The sequence below is a fragment of the Pollachius pollachius genome (genome assembly GCF_949987615.1).
Source record: "Pollachius pollachius genome assembly, chromosome: 7".
Classification (NCBI taxonomy): Eukaryota; Metazoa; Chordata; class Actinopteri; order Gadiformes; family Gadidae; genus Pollachius; species Pollachius pollachius.
Genome location: NC_136940.1, coordinates 27,177,866 through 27,199,814, shown reverse-complemented (window position 1 = coordinate 27,199,814; position 21,949 = coordinate 27,177,866). Strand labels below are relative to the sequence as shown.

General features: G+C 48.9%; 2 protein-coding genes across 4 annotated transcripts in view; one reads left to right on the top strand and one right to left on the bottom strand.

Moving 5' to 3' along the window:
• Positions 1-260: 260 nt before the first annotated feature.
• rfx2 (regulatory factor X, 2 (influences HLA class II expression)) lies at positions 261-20,553 on the top strand. Of its 2 annotated transcripts, XM_079740249.1 has the most exons (18): positions 261-702; positions 6,925-7,038; positions 7,623-7,667; positions 7,769-7,842; positions 8,107-8,377; positions 9,680-9,754; positions 10,680-10,861; positions 11,105-11,224; positions 12,157-12,278; positions 12,807-12,925; positions 15,142-15,254; positions 15,420-15,571; positions 15,864-15,961; positions 16,067-16,216; positions 17,296-17,504; positions 17,736-17,889; positions 18,042-18,084; positions 18,263-20,553. In XM_079740249.1, the coding sequence occupies exons 1-18, from the start codon at positions 493-495 to the stop codon at positions 18,376-18,378; spliced, it is 2,367 nt and encodes a 788-aa protein (XP_079596375.1). In that variant the 5' UTR covers positions 261-492; the 3' UTR covers positions 18,379-20,553. The 2 variants fall into 2 exon arrangements, with proteins under 2 accessions (XP_079596375.1, XP_079596376.1); XM_079740250.1 differs by lacking the exon at positions 9,680-9,754.
• A 951-nt stretch (positions 20,554-21,504) lies between these two features.
• The window catches only part of fcho1 (FCH and mu domain containing endocytic adaptor 1), a 34,453-nt gene continuing 34,008 nt past the window's right edge, over positions 21,505-21,949 (bottom strand). For both annotated transcript variants that reach the window (XM_079739687.1, XM_079739688.1), the window contains exon 27: positions 21,505-21,941. In XM_079739687.1, the coding sequence (XP_079595813.1) occupies positions 21,913-21,941 (29 nt within the window). In that variant the 3' untranslated portion in view covers positions 21,505-21,912. The remainder of the gene's footprint in view (positions 21,942-21,949) is intronic.

Sequence of the window (21,949 nt, the reverse complement as noted above, 5' to 3'; positions counted from 1 at the left end):
GGGTGAGGTGGTGGTGTAACTTTAGGGTGGTGGTGGTGGTGGAGTAACTTTAGGGTGAGGCTACGGTGGAGGTGGTGGAGTAACTTTAGGGAGAGGTGGTGATGGAGCAACTTTAGGGTGAGGCTCCGGCGGTGGTGGTTAAGGTGAACTGTTGATCAGAGAGCTGGTCTCCCCTCCCTCCCCTGCTCGCTGTCAGGCTACTGGCTGCTAGCTGCTGCTAGCGGAGAGGGGTGGGGAGGGCGGCGGGGCTGCTCCTGGGGTCTGGTTCACTGGGTGTCGCTCCGGTGTGGCGGTGAACCTCCCCGGGTCCCAACAGGGCTCCGGTCCAGGGCTCTGGTCGGGCTGGGGTCCGAGCAGGTGGCTCCTAGCTAACGTGCTAACCTGTGGGAGGTCGGACGACGAGCTGGAGCGGAACCCGGGCTGATCAGGGATCACTTTCACTTCGGGAAACGTTTGGAAGCTGCTTATTCAAACCCATGTGTGCGTTTCTACATGTTGCAGACATCCGCACGGGCAGAACCTAAACACCTCCACCCACACATGGGTGGAGGACACCGAGGACTTTTAAAGTATTCAGCCCGTTTCTCAGTGATACGACAGGCTGCGCCCCCAGAGGCCGGCTGCGCTACTGCAAGTCCTCATGTACAGTACAACCCCCCAGGATCAAACTTTGTATTCCTTGATCAAATACATAACATCGGGGTAAGTTCGAAAAAAAAAATGCATGTCAAAGCTTTGTAGCGTTTACAAAATAATAATGTAAGTTATTTTGCAGCTAGGTGGTGCTATGGCAGTTTGTCAATCCCAACGGTCATGTAAGGTACTGAGTAGAGATGGATGTTGTGGGTGACATGGTGGGTGAAACTATACAGCCACCCACATTCAGCTCAGTTATTATTTACAAACGGGAAAAATCCATATTTATAATGAATTGATTATAATTCATGATCACACACTTGAGCTTTGTACACATCCTCCCCTAATGCAAACCGAGGCATAGAAAGAAGGAACAGATTATAGTAGATTTACGGTTTAATGTTGCGTTGGAAGACCTTATGGGAAAGTTTAGGTCACGAAAGATGCAGAGATGGTGGAAGAGAGATAAGACAATGCTTACACCACTCTATAATAAATACTAATTTCTTAAACAATTATATTGAAACCTTTTTGATTGATACCGCATTGTGTAACTATCACAAACATACTTACAGGGCGGTCGATGTCTATCCGGCATCTTTACCAATGGATGTCACAGTGGCCAAGAATCCAATGACTCGCAAACTTTGGATTCAGTCCTGGTCTCCTCGGCTCCCTTTTAACAAACTGCATCCTGGGTGCTTGTGTTTAGAAACGTCCACAAGCACCGTATGCCATTTAAAGTGTTAAATGGACTGGTGTGTACAGAGCTCTCAAACGGACAGCTGCAGCCGTCCCTTTGGACAGGGGCTGACCGTGTGTGTGTGTGTGTGTGTGTGTGTGTGTGTGTGTGTGTGTGTGTGTGCTCTGAATTTAGCTCTTCTTGATGAGGCTCATCGCTGCCCTAAGGAGAGATGTTTAATCCAATGCGCAGCCACCCCAAATATAGAAGGTCTCCTCAGCCCGGCCCCCCTTTTGTTGTTGTTTACTACTTACTAAGTCGACATATAATTGCATGTAGTGCCCGTTAAGCCTGTTTGATTCCAGTGTCTGATATAAATACGATAGCAGTCGCTAGTCAAAACAGTGTCAGAAGATGACTGGAGCAGAAAAGGCCTTGTGGGACTTGTTAAGTGGCAATTACTTGTGGCACTGTGCACACATGTTTTTATATTTAATTTATTTGTACAGGGATTTCTACCCTAAATCCATTTCATATGCGCTAACATTTTACCTAGACTCTGACGAGAGGGAAATGGTTTAATGTTAATTGTCCACTTGATTCAGTGTCTTCTCACGTCAAGTTTGCTTGGGCAGAAAGCTTTTGGAAATCCTTGTGGGCTTGTGTTGCTAGGGTACACGAAAACAACATCTCCGTGTACACAACAACGCTACTCCTAGTTATCCCTCGCAGACGGGTGCGACGGGTTAAAACTTGTTATGAAATTAAATGCTTTTTTTGCCTCTTTGTCATCTTGGGGCATTCTTTAAATTCTACCTGGTTTGTATCTTGGCTACACGACTGCTAATTACATTTCCTGCCACAAACAGCAGACAGGGCATTGACATTTGCATTAGAATGATACCCCCCCCCACTTTTCTGTGCTTTTCAGACAGAAATAGTAGCACCTCTCCCCATAGTCTCATTCTTTTTTTTCCTCTTCATTCTTGTAAGCCCATAGAGTTTCAGGCTCGATTTGATAAAAAATGTTTCTTTATATGACGCCACACTTTCTAACAGCCATAACATCACAACAGATGTTGTATTAGAATACAAGAGGCCTGTATGTCTGCTAACGTGACATCTGTTCAGATTCATTATTGAGCAGATAAGGTTGACTTATTTTTGCTGTAATGATTTGTACGTCTTGTAAGGTTTCACCTCACAAGCCATCTAATGAGCAGAGAACCGGCCTAGGGAGTCTGTCTACCAGGTGGAGGGAGGCCCAAGGCTTCAGGTCTTTGTTGGCTCTTTGTTGTGTGTATGTATGTGTGCATTTGTGATGTGTGGACTATTTTAATGAATCAACAAGATGTAGCCCAATTCCTGGTTAAATTTACCCTGCTCTCTTACAAATAATTTGATAACACATAAGGTTGCATGGGACACCTAATGAAAAGGGTAATTAAAGGCAGGTTTTAAACGAGAAAATAATGTTTCAAAGGGTTGATCATTAATGAAGCATTCAATTTAGAGGAATGTCATTATGGAATTAATTAAGTAAGAGCGCTTGTATGGTTGAGTAGTTTTGGAGAATTTCAAATGATAGTTAATCACTGCTGCCAAAGGTCTTAAGAGGATATTTTCCAAAGACTAGTTGATAAAGAGTGGAGATTAATGCAGGCATGTGTACGATTAGGCCCCAGTTACTCGAATGATTGCAAGCTCCCAAACTAACTCTACCACAAACATGTGTTTGCTGTATATTTACAGTGCAACTACTTACAACTATGCCTCTGCCTGTTTCAAACACCAATTCTCTATATTGAGATGTTTAATGGTGGGGGGAGGAGCTTGAAATGTGCATGAGGTTAGGAGAAGGGGGTGGGGGGGGGCTGGTGTAGTGCATAGGCGAACACACAGTCTCCATGGCAACGGTTTGATCATTCTCCCTGTGGCTGTCAGGTCTGCAGTGCACATGGTGAGGGATAGAGTGGACAGGTTGTAGTGATAACCCAAGGTAGGGGGAGGATTGAGGGAGAGGGGGGAAGGCTAGGATCAGAAGCTGGGCTCTGAGCCGCCTAACCCCGCCATCTGCACATGGCAAGAGCTGATTTGAGGCAGGAATGAATGAGACGCTGGAAGACAGAAAGGCTTGTGTTGTGAGATCTCGCATCAGACCTTAATTTGCTCTTTGTGTCCATCCTCTTACAGAACATGTTAAAGATGGTTGAATAAAATATACCTCAAATAGCTCAAGTATAAGTCAGCTCCTGAACCGGTTGGTTGTGTTGTAAAATGTAAAGTAATTTGAATATTAAAGAAACGGTGAGATCTGTGACTAACAGAATAAGAAGTTACTGTGTGTTCCACAGTAAACATTGTTTTTTGGTCAGCTTTTTTGTGTAAATGTTAAAGGTTTGTCTTGAGTTGTTCCTTTTGGAGAACGAGCTGAATAAAAAAAGAAAGAAAATTGCCACAATATGTCCTCTACAATGAAGACTGAGCAGTAACTTTTCCACAATCTTTACTCACTAGGAATACATTTGCCCTGTGTTTTGTCCATTGGTGCCTGGAATTAATAGCTTACACATTTATTGTTGTAAGTTTCTGCTTTGTGTGAGATAGAGGGATCAGTTAGGGGATGGCATTGTTTGGTTTGGGAAGTATTCTGTTGGTTGCGTAGCAACAGGCTCCTGGAAACGGGAGTGGACGGTGTTGCCACTAGCAACCGTTGTTGCTCAGCAAACAATGTGGGCCAGTGCAAACACGAGCCAAGACTGTGGGTCCTGCTTTTAATTGAACATCTGCATGTGTTTTTCGTTTGATTGATTGTGGTTTTAAGTTAAATTTGTCAATGATAGATGTTTCAGTCTCTTCTGAATTGTCTATCCTAGTAAGCCTCTATAGATGCACTGTGTAAAGTGAGACAGTTAAAGAGGATTTAAATATTCTTCAAGCTTCCCTCCCCCATTTCCTTATGACTGTTAAGGGTGACTGGCTCTTGTAATGTCCATGGAGGAGTCGTGTCCTTCCTTTTAGGGTGTCTTGTGCTGTGTGTGAAGATGTGTTTGTGAAGTTTTGGACTGTTTGTAAGGAGACTCCCTAAAGAGCAGCTCATTCACAGTAGGGATCCAGTGGTGGTCTGCAGGAGCTCCTGCTGATCCTGCCTTTGTGCCGCTCATAGCTGCTGGTGGGGAATTTGTGTGGCTTTTAACCTTTCCTGGGGGCTGCAGAGAAAGTCTCTTGCACTCTCCAGTGCCCACACTTTGCCACACCTATAAAGCCTGCCACTTCAATTGATCTTTTGTGGATGTAGACTAGCTCGTCAATACTGTGGTTTATTATCCCTGCCGCCATCTTCCTCCTGACGCAGTCCTCTGTGCTGTTTAAGGAGTCTCAAGTCCGGTCTCCTTCCACTTGGCTCTTAAGATCTCAACTGCCCGATTCAGGGACACATTTCCACATGTATTTAGAGTAGTAAATGTTTGTGTGTGAGTTAAGGGCACTACTAAGGCCAATGTGTTTGTGCACAGGAGAGGGACTGAAAGCGAGAGATGTTTTAGGTGTTTTGCGATTATAATTATTTTTTCACTGATGAGACCTCATGGAGGAGTCTTGATTTGTCTGCAGACAAAACAAGCATTCAGCGTATTTCAGGAATTTCAACATAGTCTGTGTTAGTGTGCGTGCTTGTGTGATTAGTCATGTGGACACAACGGTGGTTTTGCCCCGTGGCACTGTCTCTATGATTGGAAGATGTCAGTGGTGCCACGCCCAACTACGCGTTGTTCCCTATTGGGAACAACCTGTGAGAGCCACCGCCTCATAATCCAGGGAGGCATTTTTAAGTCACCTTAATTTGTGTTATTTTGCATAAATGCTACAACTGCAAAAGGTTGCACATATGCTAAGAAGAGATGGAACAGCTTAATTACTTTTTAAATAATTCAGATTTGATCAAATGTTCACATTGACAGATCATCTGCATGGAGTTTCAACCTGTCTCAGCCTGTTGCCATGCTTGATTGCTCAGCTACTAGGTGAGCTGGTTTAAATTAATATTGATGGTTAGCCTTTATTGCACATGCTTATAAAAGGTGGCTGAAAATAATTCCATCTGTATGTCTCCTATCCTTCACACCACGCCAAAGCAACTGGTGCATGCTGTTGCATGGCTGTTGTATTATTGATGAGAAAGGACTATCATTGAAATAATAGTTTATCTCTGTGCAGTATGTGGTTCATAGGTGTACGTGTTCCATGGGGGAGATCTGTGAGAGAATGCTGAATTTGAATACAATACACATGTTTGCTTGTCGAGTGGCTCATTACTCTGTTTATAAAGAGCATCTACTGCGTCTCCCTTGGCTTTGGAGTTGATGTCTTCTTCAAGGTTTGCAGTTCAGTGCCTCTTAGCCTTGCGCGTGCCTTTGATCACCTGATGCAGAGCAGCATGTCTCTGCAGAGACAACAGCACCTGTTGCTCTGATCAAACTCAAGCTATACACTATGGGGGGGTATCATTCTACAGTATTATATAGTTAGAGCGTCCTTAACTCCGCTTCCTTCAGTAACTTTGGAAATCATGTAAAGGGAATTGAAATGCACACTGCATGTTTTAATGTGGGGAGCGATGTGTGAGTGTTGGGGTGCAGGTTGGGTCTTGCAGCCCCTCGACTAGAACATCTCAGGAGCCCCGCCAACGCAACTGAACTTACTCATTTGGCAACTCAAAGGGTCAGGCCTCAGGGTGGCAAGACCTCATTTCACACACACACACACACACACACACACACACACACACACACACACACACACACACACACACACACACACACACACACACACACACACACACACACAAACACCCCCCCCCCCCCCCGCTGGAGTTCTCTCCCTCCTCTGTTCTAATCCTCCTCCCCCTCTTTTCTTTGTGGCCACACTCGAAAAGTTCCTGTGAGTTAAAAAAAAGGTCTGAGCGGGAGGGAGAGAGTGAAAGCGGGGGGGTTTCTGGTGGGACGGAGGGAGGGGGAGTAGAGTTGGGGGTGGTCGCCATGGATTCCTCACCATGGCAACAGACAAACGTTTACAAAGCATAGAGGAATTTCCTCATATCAGCTGGATTATTGGAACCTCCGGAGTGCAGCTCTCGCTCAAAACAAACGCTGGATATCATCATGGGGTTGGACTGCCACTCGCCGCACCCCACAACCCACTCACAAGTTTTAATTTGTCCATTTTGTTCAGCCATTCATTCTCTCTTTCATGACGTTGACATTTACCTCTTCAGAAAATACCTGTTTGTCTCTCCACCCTCACTATGGTCGTATTGTGGGTGAGGGAGGCTGCAAGAAATGCAACGTTGTACTGTTCTAACTCATCTGCGGGTCTCGTGGCGTCATTTAGAGCACGACTGATGGGTCAGCGTTTGTTTGTACAAGTGCCAGTGTAGGTCGTTTTCAAGATCCCGCTCTGACTCAGCTTGGCCCAGCCGCTATCTCCCAGCTCCCCATGAATGCCCTGACGCTCCCACAGATCCCGTTCCTGTTGGCAGCCACCCATATCCAAACGGTGCGTTTGGTGCTCGGGCTGTACTGACCTCTGCCCTGTCCTTCCCCTTCCAGATTCGCAGAATGCAGAGCTCCGAGGGCGGGTCTGACTCCTCGTCCAGCGTGGCCTTGCGTACATCCACGCCCACCCAGGCGCCGGTGGTGCAGCCCGTGCCAGCGTCTCAGCAGGTAGGTCTGCTTGTTTGTGGTCTGTGGGTAAATTCTACAGAACACCGCTCTTCTAAAGTTAGCGCTGTAGGAAGATGTAGCTGCCGCACAGTGCCGCAGCCTCTCACAGCTCTCTGAATCCAGTGCTTTGAGGTGGGATTATACACATGGCTCAGGGACTGGTTTCAGGCCTGGTCCTATGGCTGCATCTCTAAGGTATCAGTCACCATTTCTCAATTCTCCTATTGGTTTACTAGGTAACACATTCCACTCGACCAAGTTAGGCCAATAATACTACTTACTTGTTGTTAACCATATTAATAAATACACAGAAAATCACTGCCTGTGTACCCTCAGTGTACGTGACCGACTGAGGCTTTTGAGAAAAGGAAACCATGCGTTGTAGTTCCTCTGACAATGAGGAAAGTGTATTCTTTGCTTGAGTCTGGAGGAAAATGTACAAAATGCCATGTTGATCCTCATGTTTACATTTGCTAAAGAGGTTTAGATGTCTTTGCAACAGATGATGGATCAAACATGAGTAGCGTGCACATGGGATTGTGAATGTGTGTTTGTTGTGTAACTGTTTTCTCATCTTCACACAGAGGGTTTTGGTTCAGGCCACAGGCTCGGCTCAGAAGGCAGTGCAGGTACAGAACCCCTCTCAGCCACAGCACTGTGCTGAACAAACACTCGGCGGAACGCCGGAACCTTTTGTTCATGTTCCTGTGTTGGTCTCTTTTGCGCGCAGGTTCAGCAGGTACAGCACATCTATCCACCCCAGTACATAGAAGGCGGGGAAACCGTTTACACCAATGGAACCATGTGAGTAAAGATCAGAACCGCAGCGATTAACGGAACTAATGGAGCTCGAGGTCAAAGGGAGAAATAATTATCATTTATTTAAAAATGTAGCCAGAAATGTTACTCAATTATTAAATAAGATCATCCAAGGATCATTGAATGTAGTTGTTGACATCCGTAAAAGGCTGCGATGTGCTGCTCATTAGTATGTGGGACACTGTGTTGGATGCACTTCTGTAACCGAGCTCCTCTCTTGGGTCCTGCTCCACCCTGGTGTCCCTCCAGCCGCACCGCCTACTCCTACAACCCAGACGCCCAGCTGTACGGGCAGGGCAGCGGGGGCGCCTACTTCGACTCGCAGGCCGGCGGCGCCCAGGTCACCACGGTGGTGTCTTCTGCCAGCAGCGGCATGGCGCCCCACAGCATGGTGGGCATCACCATGGACGTGGGCGGCAGTCAGATCATCTCCGGCGGCAGCACCTACCTGATCCACGGCGCCGGCATGGACGGAAACCGTTACCACGCCTCGCAGTCCTCCCGCTCCTCCTCGGCCATGGTGAGCCCAGCCCCCTCTCTCTCTCAATGCTCTGCAGAACCCCACGATTTCTACAAGGATGTGAGTTCAGAGTAACTTTAGTCAACTTGGAGACATTGATTTAGACGCCTCAAATATAAACACACAGACATTGGCTTTGCACGGCAAACATCCCGCCACTGTTTGGGTTCGTATTGGAGCTTGCTGGTGATAACTGTCATCGCCGCACCCCTCGGCCCAGGCTCCCCCAGAAACAGATGGGGAAGTGATCTGAGGTGTCCTTGAGCCAGGGGCAACGAGAAGGAAAAGAGAGCAGGGCTCTGGCCCTGAGTTGAGGCCTGCTAGTGCCCACGGTGATGTCGTGAGCAAGAGGATGCAGAGAACCGGGGCACTGGCTTAAATAATTCAGCGCAGCCTTATTTGAATGGTTTTCACTAGCACTTGAGCACCCTGTGAAACAAAGCCACCCCTGGGGCTCATTACCATTTGGCCTGGAGCCCTAGGGGAGGGGAGGGGAGTGGGAGAAGGGTAGGGGTGAGGGGCTTCTCAATGCCTGGATCCCTGCCTGCTTCTTTTTCTTCTTGTTCCTCTGAGTCTTCAGTTTGGCTGCAGTACTACACTTTTTTCTTTTTTTCCTCTCTTTATTTTCTTCCAGAGCTTTCAAGAAAGTCTCTGGTTTTATCATTCCGCTTTGACGATCAATTTAACTCTTCACTGTATTATGTAGTCCAAATATATCTATCAGTCCCAGTTTGACACGGTGTGCTGCGGTATTTATGGTTAAAGAACCTGTGCCCTTGATGCATACGGAACTATCTCCATTTCAGTGAAGAGACCCTTCCAAACCCAAAATCCTCCTCTTACTATGTTGTGTTTAAGTTGTTCAGGGGGGTTGGGGGGAGTCATTGTCAGCTCATTGTCCCCGACTCCGCCGTGACCTGTGTTCCTGTTTTTGGTTGCTATTTGCATACTTTACTGTGTCTGATTGCAAGCCTTCGGTGTGTAGCTTAACTCTTGATTAGTCCCTTGATTTGCATGCTTTTGTTCGGCAATAATGAATGGCTGCAACGACTCTTTTTGATTATATGGATTAAAGAGGATCTGGCTGCCTGCTAACAGTCATGTGTTCCTTTCCTGTTTTTGTGCTTTTTATTTTCTGTCTGTCTCTGTTCAACTCTTATCTGACAACCTTCTCTCTCTCTTCTGTCCCCATCACTGCTCACCTGACATCCCTCTCTCTCTCGCTCTCGTTCTTTCTTGTCCCCATCACTGCCCACCTGACTCTCTTTTACTTTTTATTTTTCGCATGCTTCGTTTCTTTAGCTTGAAATGGCGATTGAAAACCTCCAAAAGTCTGAAGGAATTGCCACTCACAAAAGCAGCCTCCTCAACAGCCATGTAAGTCAACCAGGATCTTTGTTTGCCACGGACATCAGCCATAACGGGGGGGGGGGGGGGGGGGGGGGGGGGGGGGGGTGCTTTAACTGCATGTATTTATGTCCTACTGCTGTTACGATAGCTTAATCAGCACAAACCCTACTTACAGATTTGTCTCAACTAGTTGAATCTCAAGGAGCATATGCTTTAACTTGTTGCTTAAGAATGCTTCCCGTAGCCGTTTCTTGCTCAATGCTTCACATGCACTTTGGCTGATTCCTCATTGTGGTCGTTCTCCTCCATTGTGGGGATACATAATTGTTCTGCTAGCCACACAGATAGCACGGCTGATGATTTCATACGTAAGGCATAGGACAAAACACTTAATGTCAATCAACAATTATGTTGCAGTACAATTTGCGTCCTCTTGTTGGGACACAATTATCTAAATTCTAAAACAATTAAATGGAAATTAGATTCAGAACCACTTGACTCTACTTTATTACGGATCCAGCCGATGTTCAGACAGGGCAAATTAACAGTGATTTGGGCACTGCCTCACTGCTCTTAACCTTGACTGACTCTGTCCTATCAGCACATCGCTCAGTTTTTAGGAGGGATTCTCCACACAGCCACTATGTTTGGGAGTTACAGTGATGCAGTGGGGGGGGGGTTATTTAATGTATATATGTATGTATATACAATTATATGCATGCATGCATACATACAGCATTGGCAGCCACCTGGTTGTGGTGTTTACTCCCTGGAACACGGTTCTCAAATGGTTTCTCCTGGAGGTGGGGAGTGTGTGTGCCGGTGTATCCGTGTGTCTTTTCATCTTAAGTGTTTGATGCTGTAAGAGCGGCGGTCTGTGTTGCCGGCCAGGTGGGAATCAAGAGGGCTGCGGCCCACTGAAGGCTGACTGATTGTGTGTGTCTAATTTTAGCTCCAGTGGCTGCTGGACAACTACGAGACGGCGGAGGGTGTGAGCCTGCCCCGGAGCTCCTTGTACAACCACTACCTGCGCCACTGTCAGGAGCAGAAGCTGGACCCCGTCAACGCCGCCTCCTTCGGCAAGCTGATCCGCTCGGTGTTCATGGGCCTTCGCACACGCCGGCTGGGCACCAGGTACCTGATGATGATGATGATGATGATGATGATACATTGGAACAGAGGGGGGTGAGACACAGGGCAGTGAAGATGATGATCGATTAGGATAACGCATTTTCTAGGCTGTACCCCTCCCAGCTGAATGTCCGCTCCCTACCTATGGTAGAGATGTGCAAGTTTTGGATGAACCGGTCTCCAACGTGGACTAAATGGTGGCTGCCCTTCATCCTGTCTCACCGGCCCTCTTTCTGCACCTTCCAGGGGCAACTCCAAGTACCACTACTATGGGATCCGTGTGAAGCCGGACTCGCCGCTGAATCGCCTGCAGGAGGACACCCAGTACATGGCCATGAGGCAGCAGCCCGTCCACCAGAAGCAGAGGTCAGTGTGCTCTCTCTCTCCCCTAAGCCTGTCCCCTCCCGCTGCCTCCTGGCTGACCCAATAGCAGCCAGCTTCTGTGCCCTGCATGCTATCAGGCATTGTTTAGGAAATCAGGTTTATTTTGTTATCCATTTTTAATGACTTGCTTCTGGATTTGGAAAATGTTATACCTTGCACCTGACAATCAGTCTTGCTGTCGAGTCGGTGGTCCACACTAGGCGGTAACATCTGGGGGTTCACAAGAAGACCCGCGCCTACTCTGAAAACTCACCAAATCACTCACTAGACTGGAACAAGGTCCACGTGGACGAGGTTCCTTAGAGGCTACAACTCTAATGACCATTCAAGCACCGTTGAAAGCCTGCATTTTTGCAGGTTAGATAAAAGGACTATTTACCACAGTTGCTATGGTAAATAGTTAAGCAGCAGTTCATTTAAAATGACTTGGAAGAACGTCCCGGCTTTATGTCTGATGTCCAGATATCCTGAGACCTGCTGTTTCTCTTGGAGATCAACTCGGAGATCATCTTCTATGTTTTGTAATCATCTGTATTTATATTTATGTATGTGTTTTATGCATTGCCGTGTTAAGAAAGGAGATCGTATCCATTTTAATTCCATGAATCTCTCAAGCTCTGGAAACGTATAAATCCTTGTTCCATTTTCCACTCTTCTATACATGCTATCATTCAGGGACGAGCTGCTTGTGTGTTTGAACTTTAATGAGATATGAGGTAAACAGACAGGAAAACATTTATACAGTGCCTCCTAACCCCTGGCCACTCAAAGCGCTTTACAATACTTCCTAACAGTCACTCATAGACGCACACATTCACACACCTTTGGCGTAGTCAGCGGTGCAAGGCGAAAGAATGCTTGTCAGTGACATGTGAGGACCCCCTGGACTAGATGATGATTCACTCTGTCTGCAGGTTCAAACCTCTTCAGAAGGTGTACGGTGTGTCGGACCACCTGTCGGGGGGCTCCCAGCACTCTGCCAGCACTCCGGAGCAGTCTGTGGCTGCGCAGAGCCAGCACCACCAGCAGTACATCGGTAAGTTCCAGAATACATCCTAGCCCAGTGATACGCAGCGGCTCTGGCCTTGGCACCCACATTCTCCCAGGGTCATTAGGTCGAAACCCGCTTTTATACAAATCAAGCAAAAAAAAAATTGTCATGACCTATTCGAACATAAATAAACTAATGTTTTCATCCCTGCATTCAAAGCACATTACTCTCACAATAAAACAAATCGGGTTAGGTATTCTTGTCCTGTATTAGTGAACTGTAGTAATAATCCTATTGTAAAGTACGTCAGAGCAGCAACAGGTCCAAATGGATGGGGTATGAATCTGTTCCCAGAGCAGCATGGCTCAGGTCCAACGTCTGAGTCAGAGCAGTGGGGCCGCGTGCTCAAGATAACAGATAACAGAGGCATATGTGTGCACACTGCTGTTTACGTAGGTCAGGTATCTTACTATCAAGATGGCGCAGAGTTTAATCTCTGGGGAGGTCTGTGTGTGTGTGTGTGTGTGTGTGTTCAGTGACACCTGTGCCTAATTGACTGTGCCTTTTGTGTAGATGTGTCCCACGTCCTGCCTCCGTTCCCCTCCCCCGACCTGGGCGGCATGCCTCTGCCGGAGCGCATCAGTCTGGACGACATCAAGAAGCTGCAGACGCTCTACAGGGACCACTGCGAGGTAACGCTTCCATTACGTCTCCATGTTGAGGATCACTCTCCTGCAACGCATCCGATCCACGGGCTTCCATCATTGGTCCTCACCGCCCCGGGGGAGGGGCTATGTTTGATGATCCTCCTCCCTCCAGAGTTGCACAGGAGATGGCCACAACATCTTATTTGCTGACCTAATGGTTACGACATGTAAATGCCTCCCAGATAATATACACATGCAAATGTATATGGCCGGCTCCATGTAAACAGGGTGATGACAGAGCCGGCATGAAGCACCATGTGGCCGAGTGCGTCGTCATGGTGACGCGTCTTCTCCGTCCACTGAAGGGCTCTGTCCAAGGATGGAACAGTGTAGCAACTTTGAGATGTTTGACAGCGAGTTGGTTTCCCCTGGCGTCGGGCGGAGCCGGGGGGGGTGTGATTAAGAAGCGGACGCGATGCTCTGGCTTCTCCTTTTCTCCGTGCGCTCCCCGTGTGCTGCCGCACCGCCGCGCTCCCCTTTGTTCCAGCCGTCCTTTCATCTCGGCGCGGCTTTCAAGACATGCCAATTAACCTTTCAGCGGCCTGGGTGGACATCTTGGTGTCCCCCCCCCCCCCCCGGGCCTTTGTGTGTGCTGCTCTGTGGCCAGGCACACGGCTCCTGGCTTTGTCTGCCTCACATGTCTGTCCCTCTCAGCCACACTCACTGCTGTGATGGGCTTTAATGTTCATTGTGTTGTTGTTGTTTTGCAGTGAAAACGAGGCAATACATTAAACTTGTGCTGGTACAGGAGAGGTGGCGCGTTGTCACAGGTTCAGGCCTTGGGAGGCGTCTGAGGAACGGGTTGGACAACAAAACGGCTTTGGTTCCTTCTCCCTTGTTTATGGGGCTGTTAGTGATGCAATGACCCCTCTCCACCCCCGCTCTGCTTAGCTCAGTTTGAGCCTAGCTGTTACATGTGACACACACCACGGGGACACGACACACATCTGGAGACCCTTCCCCCCAATCCCGTCTCTGTGTTGATGGGGAGCCAAAATACTGAACCCTGTCCCAGCCTGTGGACTCCACTGTCTCGGCAAAACGATTATTGAAAATTAAATAAAAGGTGTGTGTGTGTGTGCGCGGTGTGTGTGTGTGTGTGTGTGTGTGTGTGTGTGTGTGTGTGTGTGTGTGTGTGTGTGTGTTGAAGACTGGAGGTAAATTGTGCCTGTTTGGAGGGAGTGGGGAATTCTCCTTTTTGTTATGGACTCCTGTGTTTGAACTGTTGCCGGTGGTAACGGTAAACAAGGTTACCATGGCGACGGCTGGAGAGGAAGCAAAAACATATCATGTGATTGAAGCCTACACGGCTGTGTAACCAGATCTAGGGAGAGAGAGAGTCTCTCTCTCTCTCTCTCTCTCTCTCTCTCTCTCTCTCTCTCTCTCTCTCTCTCTCTCTCTCTCTCTCTCTCTCTCTCTCTCTCTCTCTCTCTCTCTCTCTCTCTCTCTCTCTCTCTCTCTCTCTCTCTCTCTCTGTCTGCATGGTGTGAATCATACACACAAATACACACATATTGTAGTGGAGTTTGAGAGACAATACGTGGAAGATTCCTCTCCACAGCTTTTGGTTTAGTCCTTTTTGTTTCTTTGGATATGATTCTCACATGTATCTAGACATGTGTTGGAGTCAAACTGTAAACTGGGCGCTTCTGCTGGTTTTGTTGGTTTGCAGCATTAGTCAGTGGGCAGCTCATAAATATGAACAAGGAAGCCAGGTGAGTCAGTTCAGCTTACTAATAAATCCTTAAAGGACCCCCCCCCCCCCCCCTCTTGTTGGTAGGAAAAAGAAGTTGTTGAGCACAGTTGTCTTTATTAGGGCTCAACAGAGTGTGGTTCGGCATGTGGAACTGACTTTGAGGGGACCCCAAAACAGGAAGAAAGCCCTCTTCAAAAAACCTGAACGGTTGCTGGGAGGATCTGCGATTACTGAGCAAGAGGCTCTTAGCTGACTTACTGTCTAACAAGGAACGGCCAGGCTGGGCCAGCAGGAAGCACAGAGGGAGAGGAGCTGCCCTCCAGCCCAAAGTTTGTTGTGTGTCTGGTTGCTATGGCTAAGGCCGTTGTGTTTTGTTCTCCCTCCACCCCTTCTCCCCTTCTCCCTTTCTCTTCTTCCTCCGCTCGTCCCTCCCTTTATAACCCCCTCCCTCTCTGGCCCCCCGGCCCCTCCCTCTCTGCCCCCCTGGCCCCTCCCTGTCCTGCAGGCTACGCTGGACGTGGTGATGAACCTCCAGTTCCACTTCATCGAGAAGCTCTGGCAAACCTTCTGGTATTCAGCGGCGCCCTCTAGTGACGGGAACACCAACCTGCCCACCAGGTCGGTTTGACGTGCTCTCAGCCGGCACAACAAACTAATCTTTTGATCATTAATATTCTTTTTGCTTAAAACTAACGGTGTTTCATAGCTCCCACATTGGGGGGTTAATTCAGTGTTTTAGTGCCCGCCCACCTTTGTGTTGATTGGTCCTTTGTGCACGTGCAGCGATGACGACATGGACGGTGTGATCCCCCGAGAGAAGCTGATGGCTCTGTGCAAGTATGAGCCTCTACGGCTGTGGATGCGGAGCTGCGACCACATCCTGTACCAGGCGCTGGTGGAGATCCTGATCCCCGACGTGCTGCGCCCCGTACCCAGTCAGTACCCCGGCCCCCTTTATACCTGCCCCATGACATCACCTCCGCTCTCAATCTGCCCTATGACATCACTTCCACCTCCCCCTGCTACCTGCTCCATGACATCAATGAAAAAGTTCTCATGAGACTGGAAAGTCTTCAGCATTATATATTGCTCCTCCTCCTCCTTTTCCCACGTGTGTGTCATCACACATCCATCTTGTATTTTATTCCATTTTGACACTTGTCCTTCCACCCGGTTGTTAAAACCTCAAAGCTCCCTGTACGCTGAGTCCTCGTGTTATCTCCTCAGGCACTCTCACTCAGGCCATCCGCAACTTCGCCAAGAGCCTGGAGAGCTGGCTGACCGCCGCCATGAGCGACTTCCCCCACGAGATTGTGCGCACCAAGGTGAGCGTGTTCCAAGACTCTGGTGCCCCAGTTTGTGGTTGGAAATCTCCTCGTCAAGGCTTACGTGTGTGTGTGTGTGTGTGTGTGTGTGTGTGTGTGTTGCAGGCGGCGGTGGTCAGTGCCTTCGCCCAGACCCTGCGGCGCTACACCAGCCTGAACCACCTGGCGCAGGCGGCGCGCGCCGTGCTGCAGAACACCTCCCAGATCAACCAGATGCTCTCAGACCTCAACCGCGTGGACTTCGCCAACGTGCAGGTAACATCATCATTACTTGAATAGGTGAAAAACATTCAACAGAACCACATGGCTTTACGGTTAACTCTGGAGAAATATGACAAAGTAATAATGTAAACGACTGCTGTGATTCCCATCACATGGAATGCCTTGTTTCAAGTGTCTCACAACTTAATTAATGTGTAACTGCTAGAGAGAGAGTAGAGCTGAGGGATCGAGGCGTTTCCACTGGTGCGCTTCGGCCCAGCACCGCTTGGCCCAGAAGTGAAGGTGTGGTTTGGCCCAGCTCAGTTACGGCTCGCGTTTCCACCGACAGTACGCTTACGGTACGGCGGGGCAGCTACGTTAGCATCGTGACCTTATAGCAGCCCGACAGTGTAGCCTGCTAATAAATACAAGGAAAAAAAAGAATGCGACACAATGAACAAAGGGCGACAATGTAGGACGTCCAAGAAGGACGGCAAACTTTTGCACAAAATTCTCTTCAATAAACTAAGCTTTCGCCGTTGTCGAGAAATACCTTGCGGGTACTGTGTTTGTTTGTTTGTTATTATGACCCTGTCGCACAGAAGTGATGATTCTGTCGACCAATCAACGGACGGCATGTGTAGCTCAAACTTGTTGGGTCCCTTTCAGACGTCTCAGTATCCCAACGGAGGAGTACTGCGAGACGAGTACGGCTCAATACGGCTCAGTCCGGGTCACGCCCACTTTTGGCGGTGGAAACGAAAACCGTGCCGCAGCTTTGCGAACCGAACCGACCCGCGCCCTCCGGTGGAAATGCGGCATTAGAACTCTCAAACCGTGCCTACAGAAGCTGAAAGTGTGTCAGTATTACTGTGTCTTCCATATTGCGTCTTATTGAACGCCCCGGGTGGGTTTGTGTCCACAGGAGCAGGCCTCGGGGGTCTTATTGAACGCCCCGGGTGGGTTTGTGTCCACAGGAGCAGGCCTCGGGGGTCTTATTGAACGCCCCGGGTGGGTTTGTGTCCACAGGAGCAGGCCTCGGGGGTCTTATTGAACACCCCGGGTGGGTTTGTGTCCACAGGAGCAGGCCTCGGGGGTCTTATTGAACGCCCCGGGTGGGTTTGTGTCCACAGGAGCAGGCCTCGTGGGTGTGCCAGTGTGACGAGAGCGTGGTCCAGCGGCTGGAGCAGGACTTCAAGGTCACCCTGCAGCAGCAGAGCTCCCTGGACCAGTGGGCCGCCTGGCTGGACAACGTGGTGACCCAGGTGCTGAAGCCCCACCAGGGCAGCCCCAGCCTGCCCAAGGCTGCCCGCCAGTTCCTGCTCAAGTGGTCGTTCTACAGGTAGGAGGAGAGGAGCTCGCCCCTAGCAGGAGATCTACTCCCTGGGTTCACCCTAACCCTGGGAGTGGATTGTACGCTTAACGGCAAAAATGGAATCCTTTCTGGAATCCTACTTATCGGGGTAAATTGTACCTAGTAATCCCACTACTAGAATACCTTCAGAGTAATGTGGATGAAGCCATTCCCGCGTGGACTGTGAGCGCAGTGTGAACCTCCTCCCCGTGCCCTCAGCTCCATGGTGATCCGGGACCTGACCCTGCGCAGCGCCGCCTCCTTCGGCTCCTTCCACCTCATCCGGCTGCTGTACGACGAGTACATGTTCTACCTGGTGGAGCACCGCGTGGCACAGGCCACCGGGGAGACGCCCATCGCCGTCATGGGAGAGGTGAGCCGGGGTTGCAGGCCGTTTGGTAACAATAAGGTTGTCATACGCACGCACGCAGCTGAAGCCGCCGGTGTCATTTAATGTGGAGGCGTTCTGTAGGATGACTGCACTGAACTCTTGCTAAACATTTCTTGTTATTTTTCCTCCAACAGTTCAGTGACCTCACCTCGATGATCCCATCGCTCATGGACAGAGGTAAGCGCTTCATCGTTTGGGTTGCCATAGTTACAAGGTTAGACGGGGGATGTTGCCAGGCTCCTCCCCCTGAGGGTAAAGTAAAGTTTCAAAAGGTCAAAGTGGGGAGAGCATTGAGTCCTTAAACTGAAACCTTAACCAACCTGTTATCATGCACCTACATCTCTCTACCAATCAGACCCGTCCTTCTCCGACGACATGAGCGACATGGGCAGCGACGGCTCCCGGGACCCCAGCGAGCCGGCGGTCAAGCGGGAGCGCATCGAGATCAACCACTCGCTGCAGGAGATCTAAAGTCAGCTCTTCTGGACCTCAGTGGCCCCAGGCCACCGGGGGCCCCTGCAGCCCCCTGCAGCCCCCACGGCCCCGGGGCCAGGTGCTCGCTGTACATAGAGAGAAGCGGCCCTTCCCACTGCTAGTATATGTACATAATGCTGTCTTCTACCCAGGTAAAGAGAAGGCTACCTTACGGGGGGGGGTCTTTTTTTTGTAACTGTGAACAAGGACTTCGTGCAGTACCTGTTTTTTTTCCTCCTTTTGTCTCTGGATGTGAAACCTTTCGTACGAGTGGTGCTCCGTGGTGTTTAGTCCGATCCCAGCCCGCCCCCTATAGCTGTGCCATAGTGTCATTTGAGTGCCTTAGAATGCTAACTCCTTAAACCACCACCGCTACAGATGTCTATTCCCTCCCTCAGCTGTGCCTCCTACCGCACTATGAATGTATCGTCTCCAAAACCTCAAGACGCTCCACAAACCTTTAAGTCTCTTTCGGTGGATCTCGTGTGGCCTCCGCTGCAGCTAGCAGCATTAACATAACCACCGCTTTAAAATGAAAAAGAGACAATAAGTGACAAATGCACATCCTTCACTCAACCTACTGACCCTGTTCCCCTCAGATTAACTCCAACCAGCTCAGTTACAGCTGCCCTGTTGGGTCAGTAGGGCCTAAGACTGAACAGACACAAGCCCTCCTGATCTGGCAGTAGAGAGGTCAGGGCGGGGTCTCAGGGGTCCTATCACGGTTGATTACCTCAATAGGCTTCATGTGCTTCTTGGTTTGGCTCTGATGACAGAGCGGTGTAAAGGATGTAGCCACTGTTAACGTTGTCTACCGGTTTCCTCACGTGTAAATACTCATCACCATGGTTTTCTTCAACCAAAATAACCAATGTAGTTTTGTCAAGAGCCATGTTTTCATGGACGCGTTCGACAGCCTTACCTGGTGTGTTGAAGAGTCCTGGTCCTTAAAACCTATGGAGAGAGGAAAGTGGACTGCTTGACTTTAAAAGGCAAACAGCCACTGTATAGAGACTGTTATCAGAAATCCTTCTGCATAACTAGAATTAAATTACAGCAATCCTTACTTCCCCTTCCCTTGAGTCCATCATCCTCCTACCCAGGAGATTGACGCATTCAAAGAACAATGTGGTTGGACCTGTTGAAAGCAAAAATCCTTATTTAAATAAAATCCAGCATCCTGGTAGCCTGTTGGCTGAGGCGGTGCCCGGGAGTTCTGCAGAAGAGTCTGCAGAAACACCCAGATGTTCATGGGAATTCTCTCCCCCCCACCACAAGGGATTTTTGTACAACAGCGCAGTTATTTGATGATTTGAAACTGTAATGGCTCCCATAACATGTGCCTATAGATATCTTGCTATATATACATAAATATATATATATATATAGATCTATATATAGCCATAGTTTAACCATAGACCTAAATATGAAACCAAGATACTGTTAAGATATATGAATATATTTCTTTATATGACATAGAAAATGTGTGTGTGTGTATTACTGTGGCCTTTTGAACTTCTATCTTGGTACACTACTTCTCGTCAGTAATGGTCCTATTTTATTGGGGTTGGTGTGTGGGAGAACATGGGCTTGATGTTTAATTTAATGGTTTAGACTGGTGTGATACATTTCAAATCTCAATTGTTCAACATATGAATGTTCTTGTTATTAGTTGGATGTGCCGCTGATGCACTCGAGTAAGTTGTGCAGTGGTCATGAAAAAAATATTTATACCGTTTGGCCCATTTGATTGATATCTTTTGTGTTTTGAAATTGGTTTTGATTGTTTTGCTGGATCCTTGCGTAACTCCCCTCTGGTTTTTGTTGTAGCCATGAAGATCTAAGTTTGAGTTGAGTTATGTAAGGTTTTTCTTTTTGTAACATGTGCCTGTCACAGTAATTTGCCTTTAAGTGCTTTTGGGAAATTCTTATGTACTTTGTAATGTTTTTGTAATGCTGTTTAGACATTTGGCTGAGAATGATTTTTTTTTATTGAATTAGATTTGGTTCTTCTTACAAGTATACTGAACCTTTTATTTTAGTGTATTTTTAAACCCATTCTTGACTACACTTTACATAGCCTAATGGCAGACAATGGTCTGTAATAAACTGCATAGTTGAACTGTATTTTGTACCTGGTCAAAATGTGTAATAAATTGGTGTAAACCACAAGATTAAGCATGTTAAATAGTATTTTTTTTTAATCAAATATCAACACCACAGAACCGCCATTTCGAACAAACAGCAAGTGTACAAACTTATTTTTCTCACCACAAGTATTGCTAGAACTGGTAATTATCTTCACAAATTATTAATTCAAATGTAACTATTTAGCTTTAGACATCTTTTGCATGTTTCCATGGCAATTCCATCCATGACCAAGTGATATTCTTCCCTTGAATCATACGTGATCGTGTATTTAAGGACATCCAGCTGCAGTCGGCAGCACTCCAGTGGAGGAGGGCCCCTTGCTGCAGTCGGCAGCACTCCAGTGGAGGAGGGCCCCTTGCTGCAGTCGGCAGCACTCCAGTGGAGGAGGGCCCCTTGCTGCAGTCGGCAGCACTCCAGTGGAGGAGGGCCCCTTGCTGCAGTCGGCAGCGCTCCAGTGGAGGAGGGCCCCTTGCTGCAGCGCTCCAGTGGAGGAGGGCCCCTTGCTGCAGTCGGCAGCGCTCCAGTGGAGGAGGGCCCCTTGCTGCAGCGCTCCAGTGGAGTAGGGCCCCTTGCTGCAGCGCTCCAGTGGAAGAGGGCCCCTTGCTGCAGTCGGTAGCACTCCAGTGGAGGAGGGCCCCTTGCTGCAGTCGGTAGCACTCCAGTGGAGGAGGGCCCCTTGCTGCAGTCGGTAGCACTCCAGTGGAGGAGGGCCCCTTGCTGCAGCGCTCCAGTGGAGGAGGGCCCCTTGCTGCAGTCGGTAGCACTCCAGTGGAGGAGGGCCCCTTGCTGCAGTCGGTAGCACTCCAGTGGAGGAGGGCCCCTTGCTGCAGCGCTCCAGTGGAGGAGGGCCCCTTGCTGCAGTCGGTAGCACTCCAGTGGAGGAGGGCCCCTTGCTGCAGCACTCCAGTGGAGGAGGGCCCCTTGCTGCAGTCGGCAGCGCTCCAGTGGAGGAGGGCCCCTTGCTGCAGTCGGCAGCGCTCCAGTGGAGGAGGGCCCCTTGCTGCAGCGCTCCAGTGGAGGAGAGGAAGGTGCACTCGCTCCAGTTGAGGGAAAGGGAGGTAGGTCCACTCGCTCCAATGGAGGGGGGGGGTGCACTGAGAGGAGGGTGCCCTTGCTGGGCCAGACTAATTCAACAAGGAAACAATATAAACTTGGTCCACATACATCAGTCAGAAGTAAGTGCACATTGTACCACAGGGCTGGGAGTTCTGCTGAGTTCTTCTCGTTTCCTATCAGCGATACCGTCTCAGTAAAGCCCCCCTTGCATTCAACCACCCCCCCCACTTCAATTGGCTGAAAGTCCAGTATTGTGCGGTCCCTTTGACAGCGGTCCATGGGGAACCTGCTGTCTATAAATATGTTCCGATGGATCGCTGCGTCTCACAGGGAACAGCCAGCCATGTATTTTCCTGTCAAA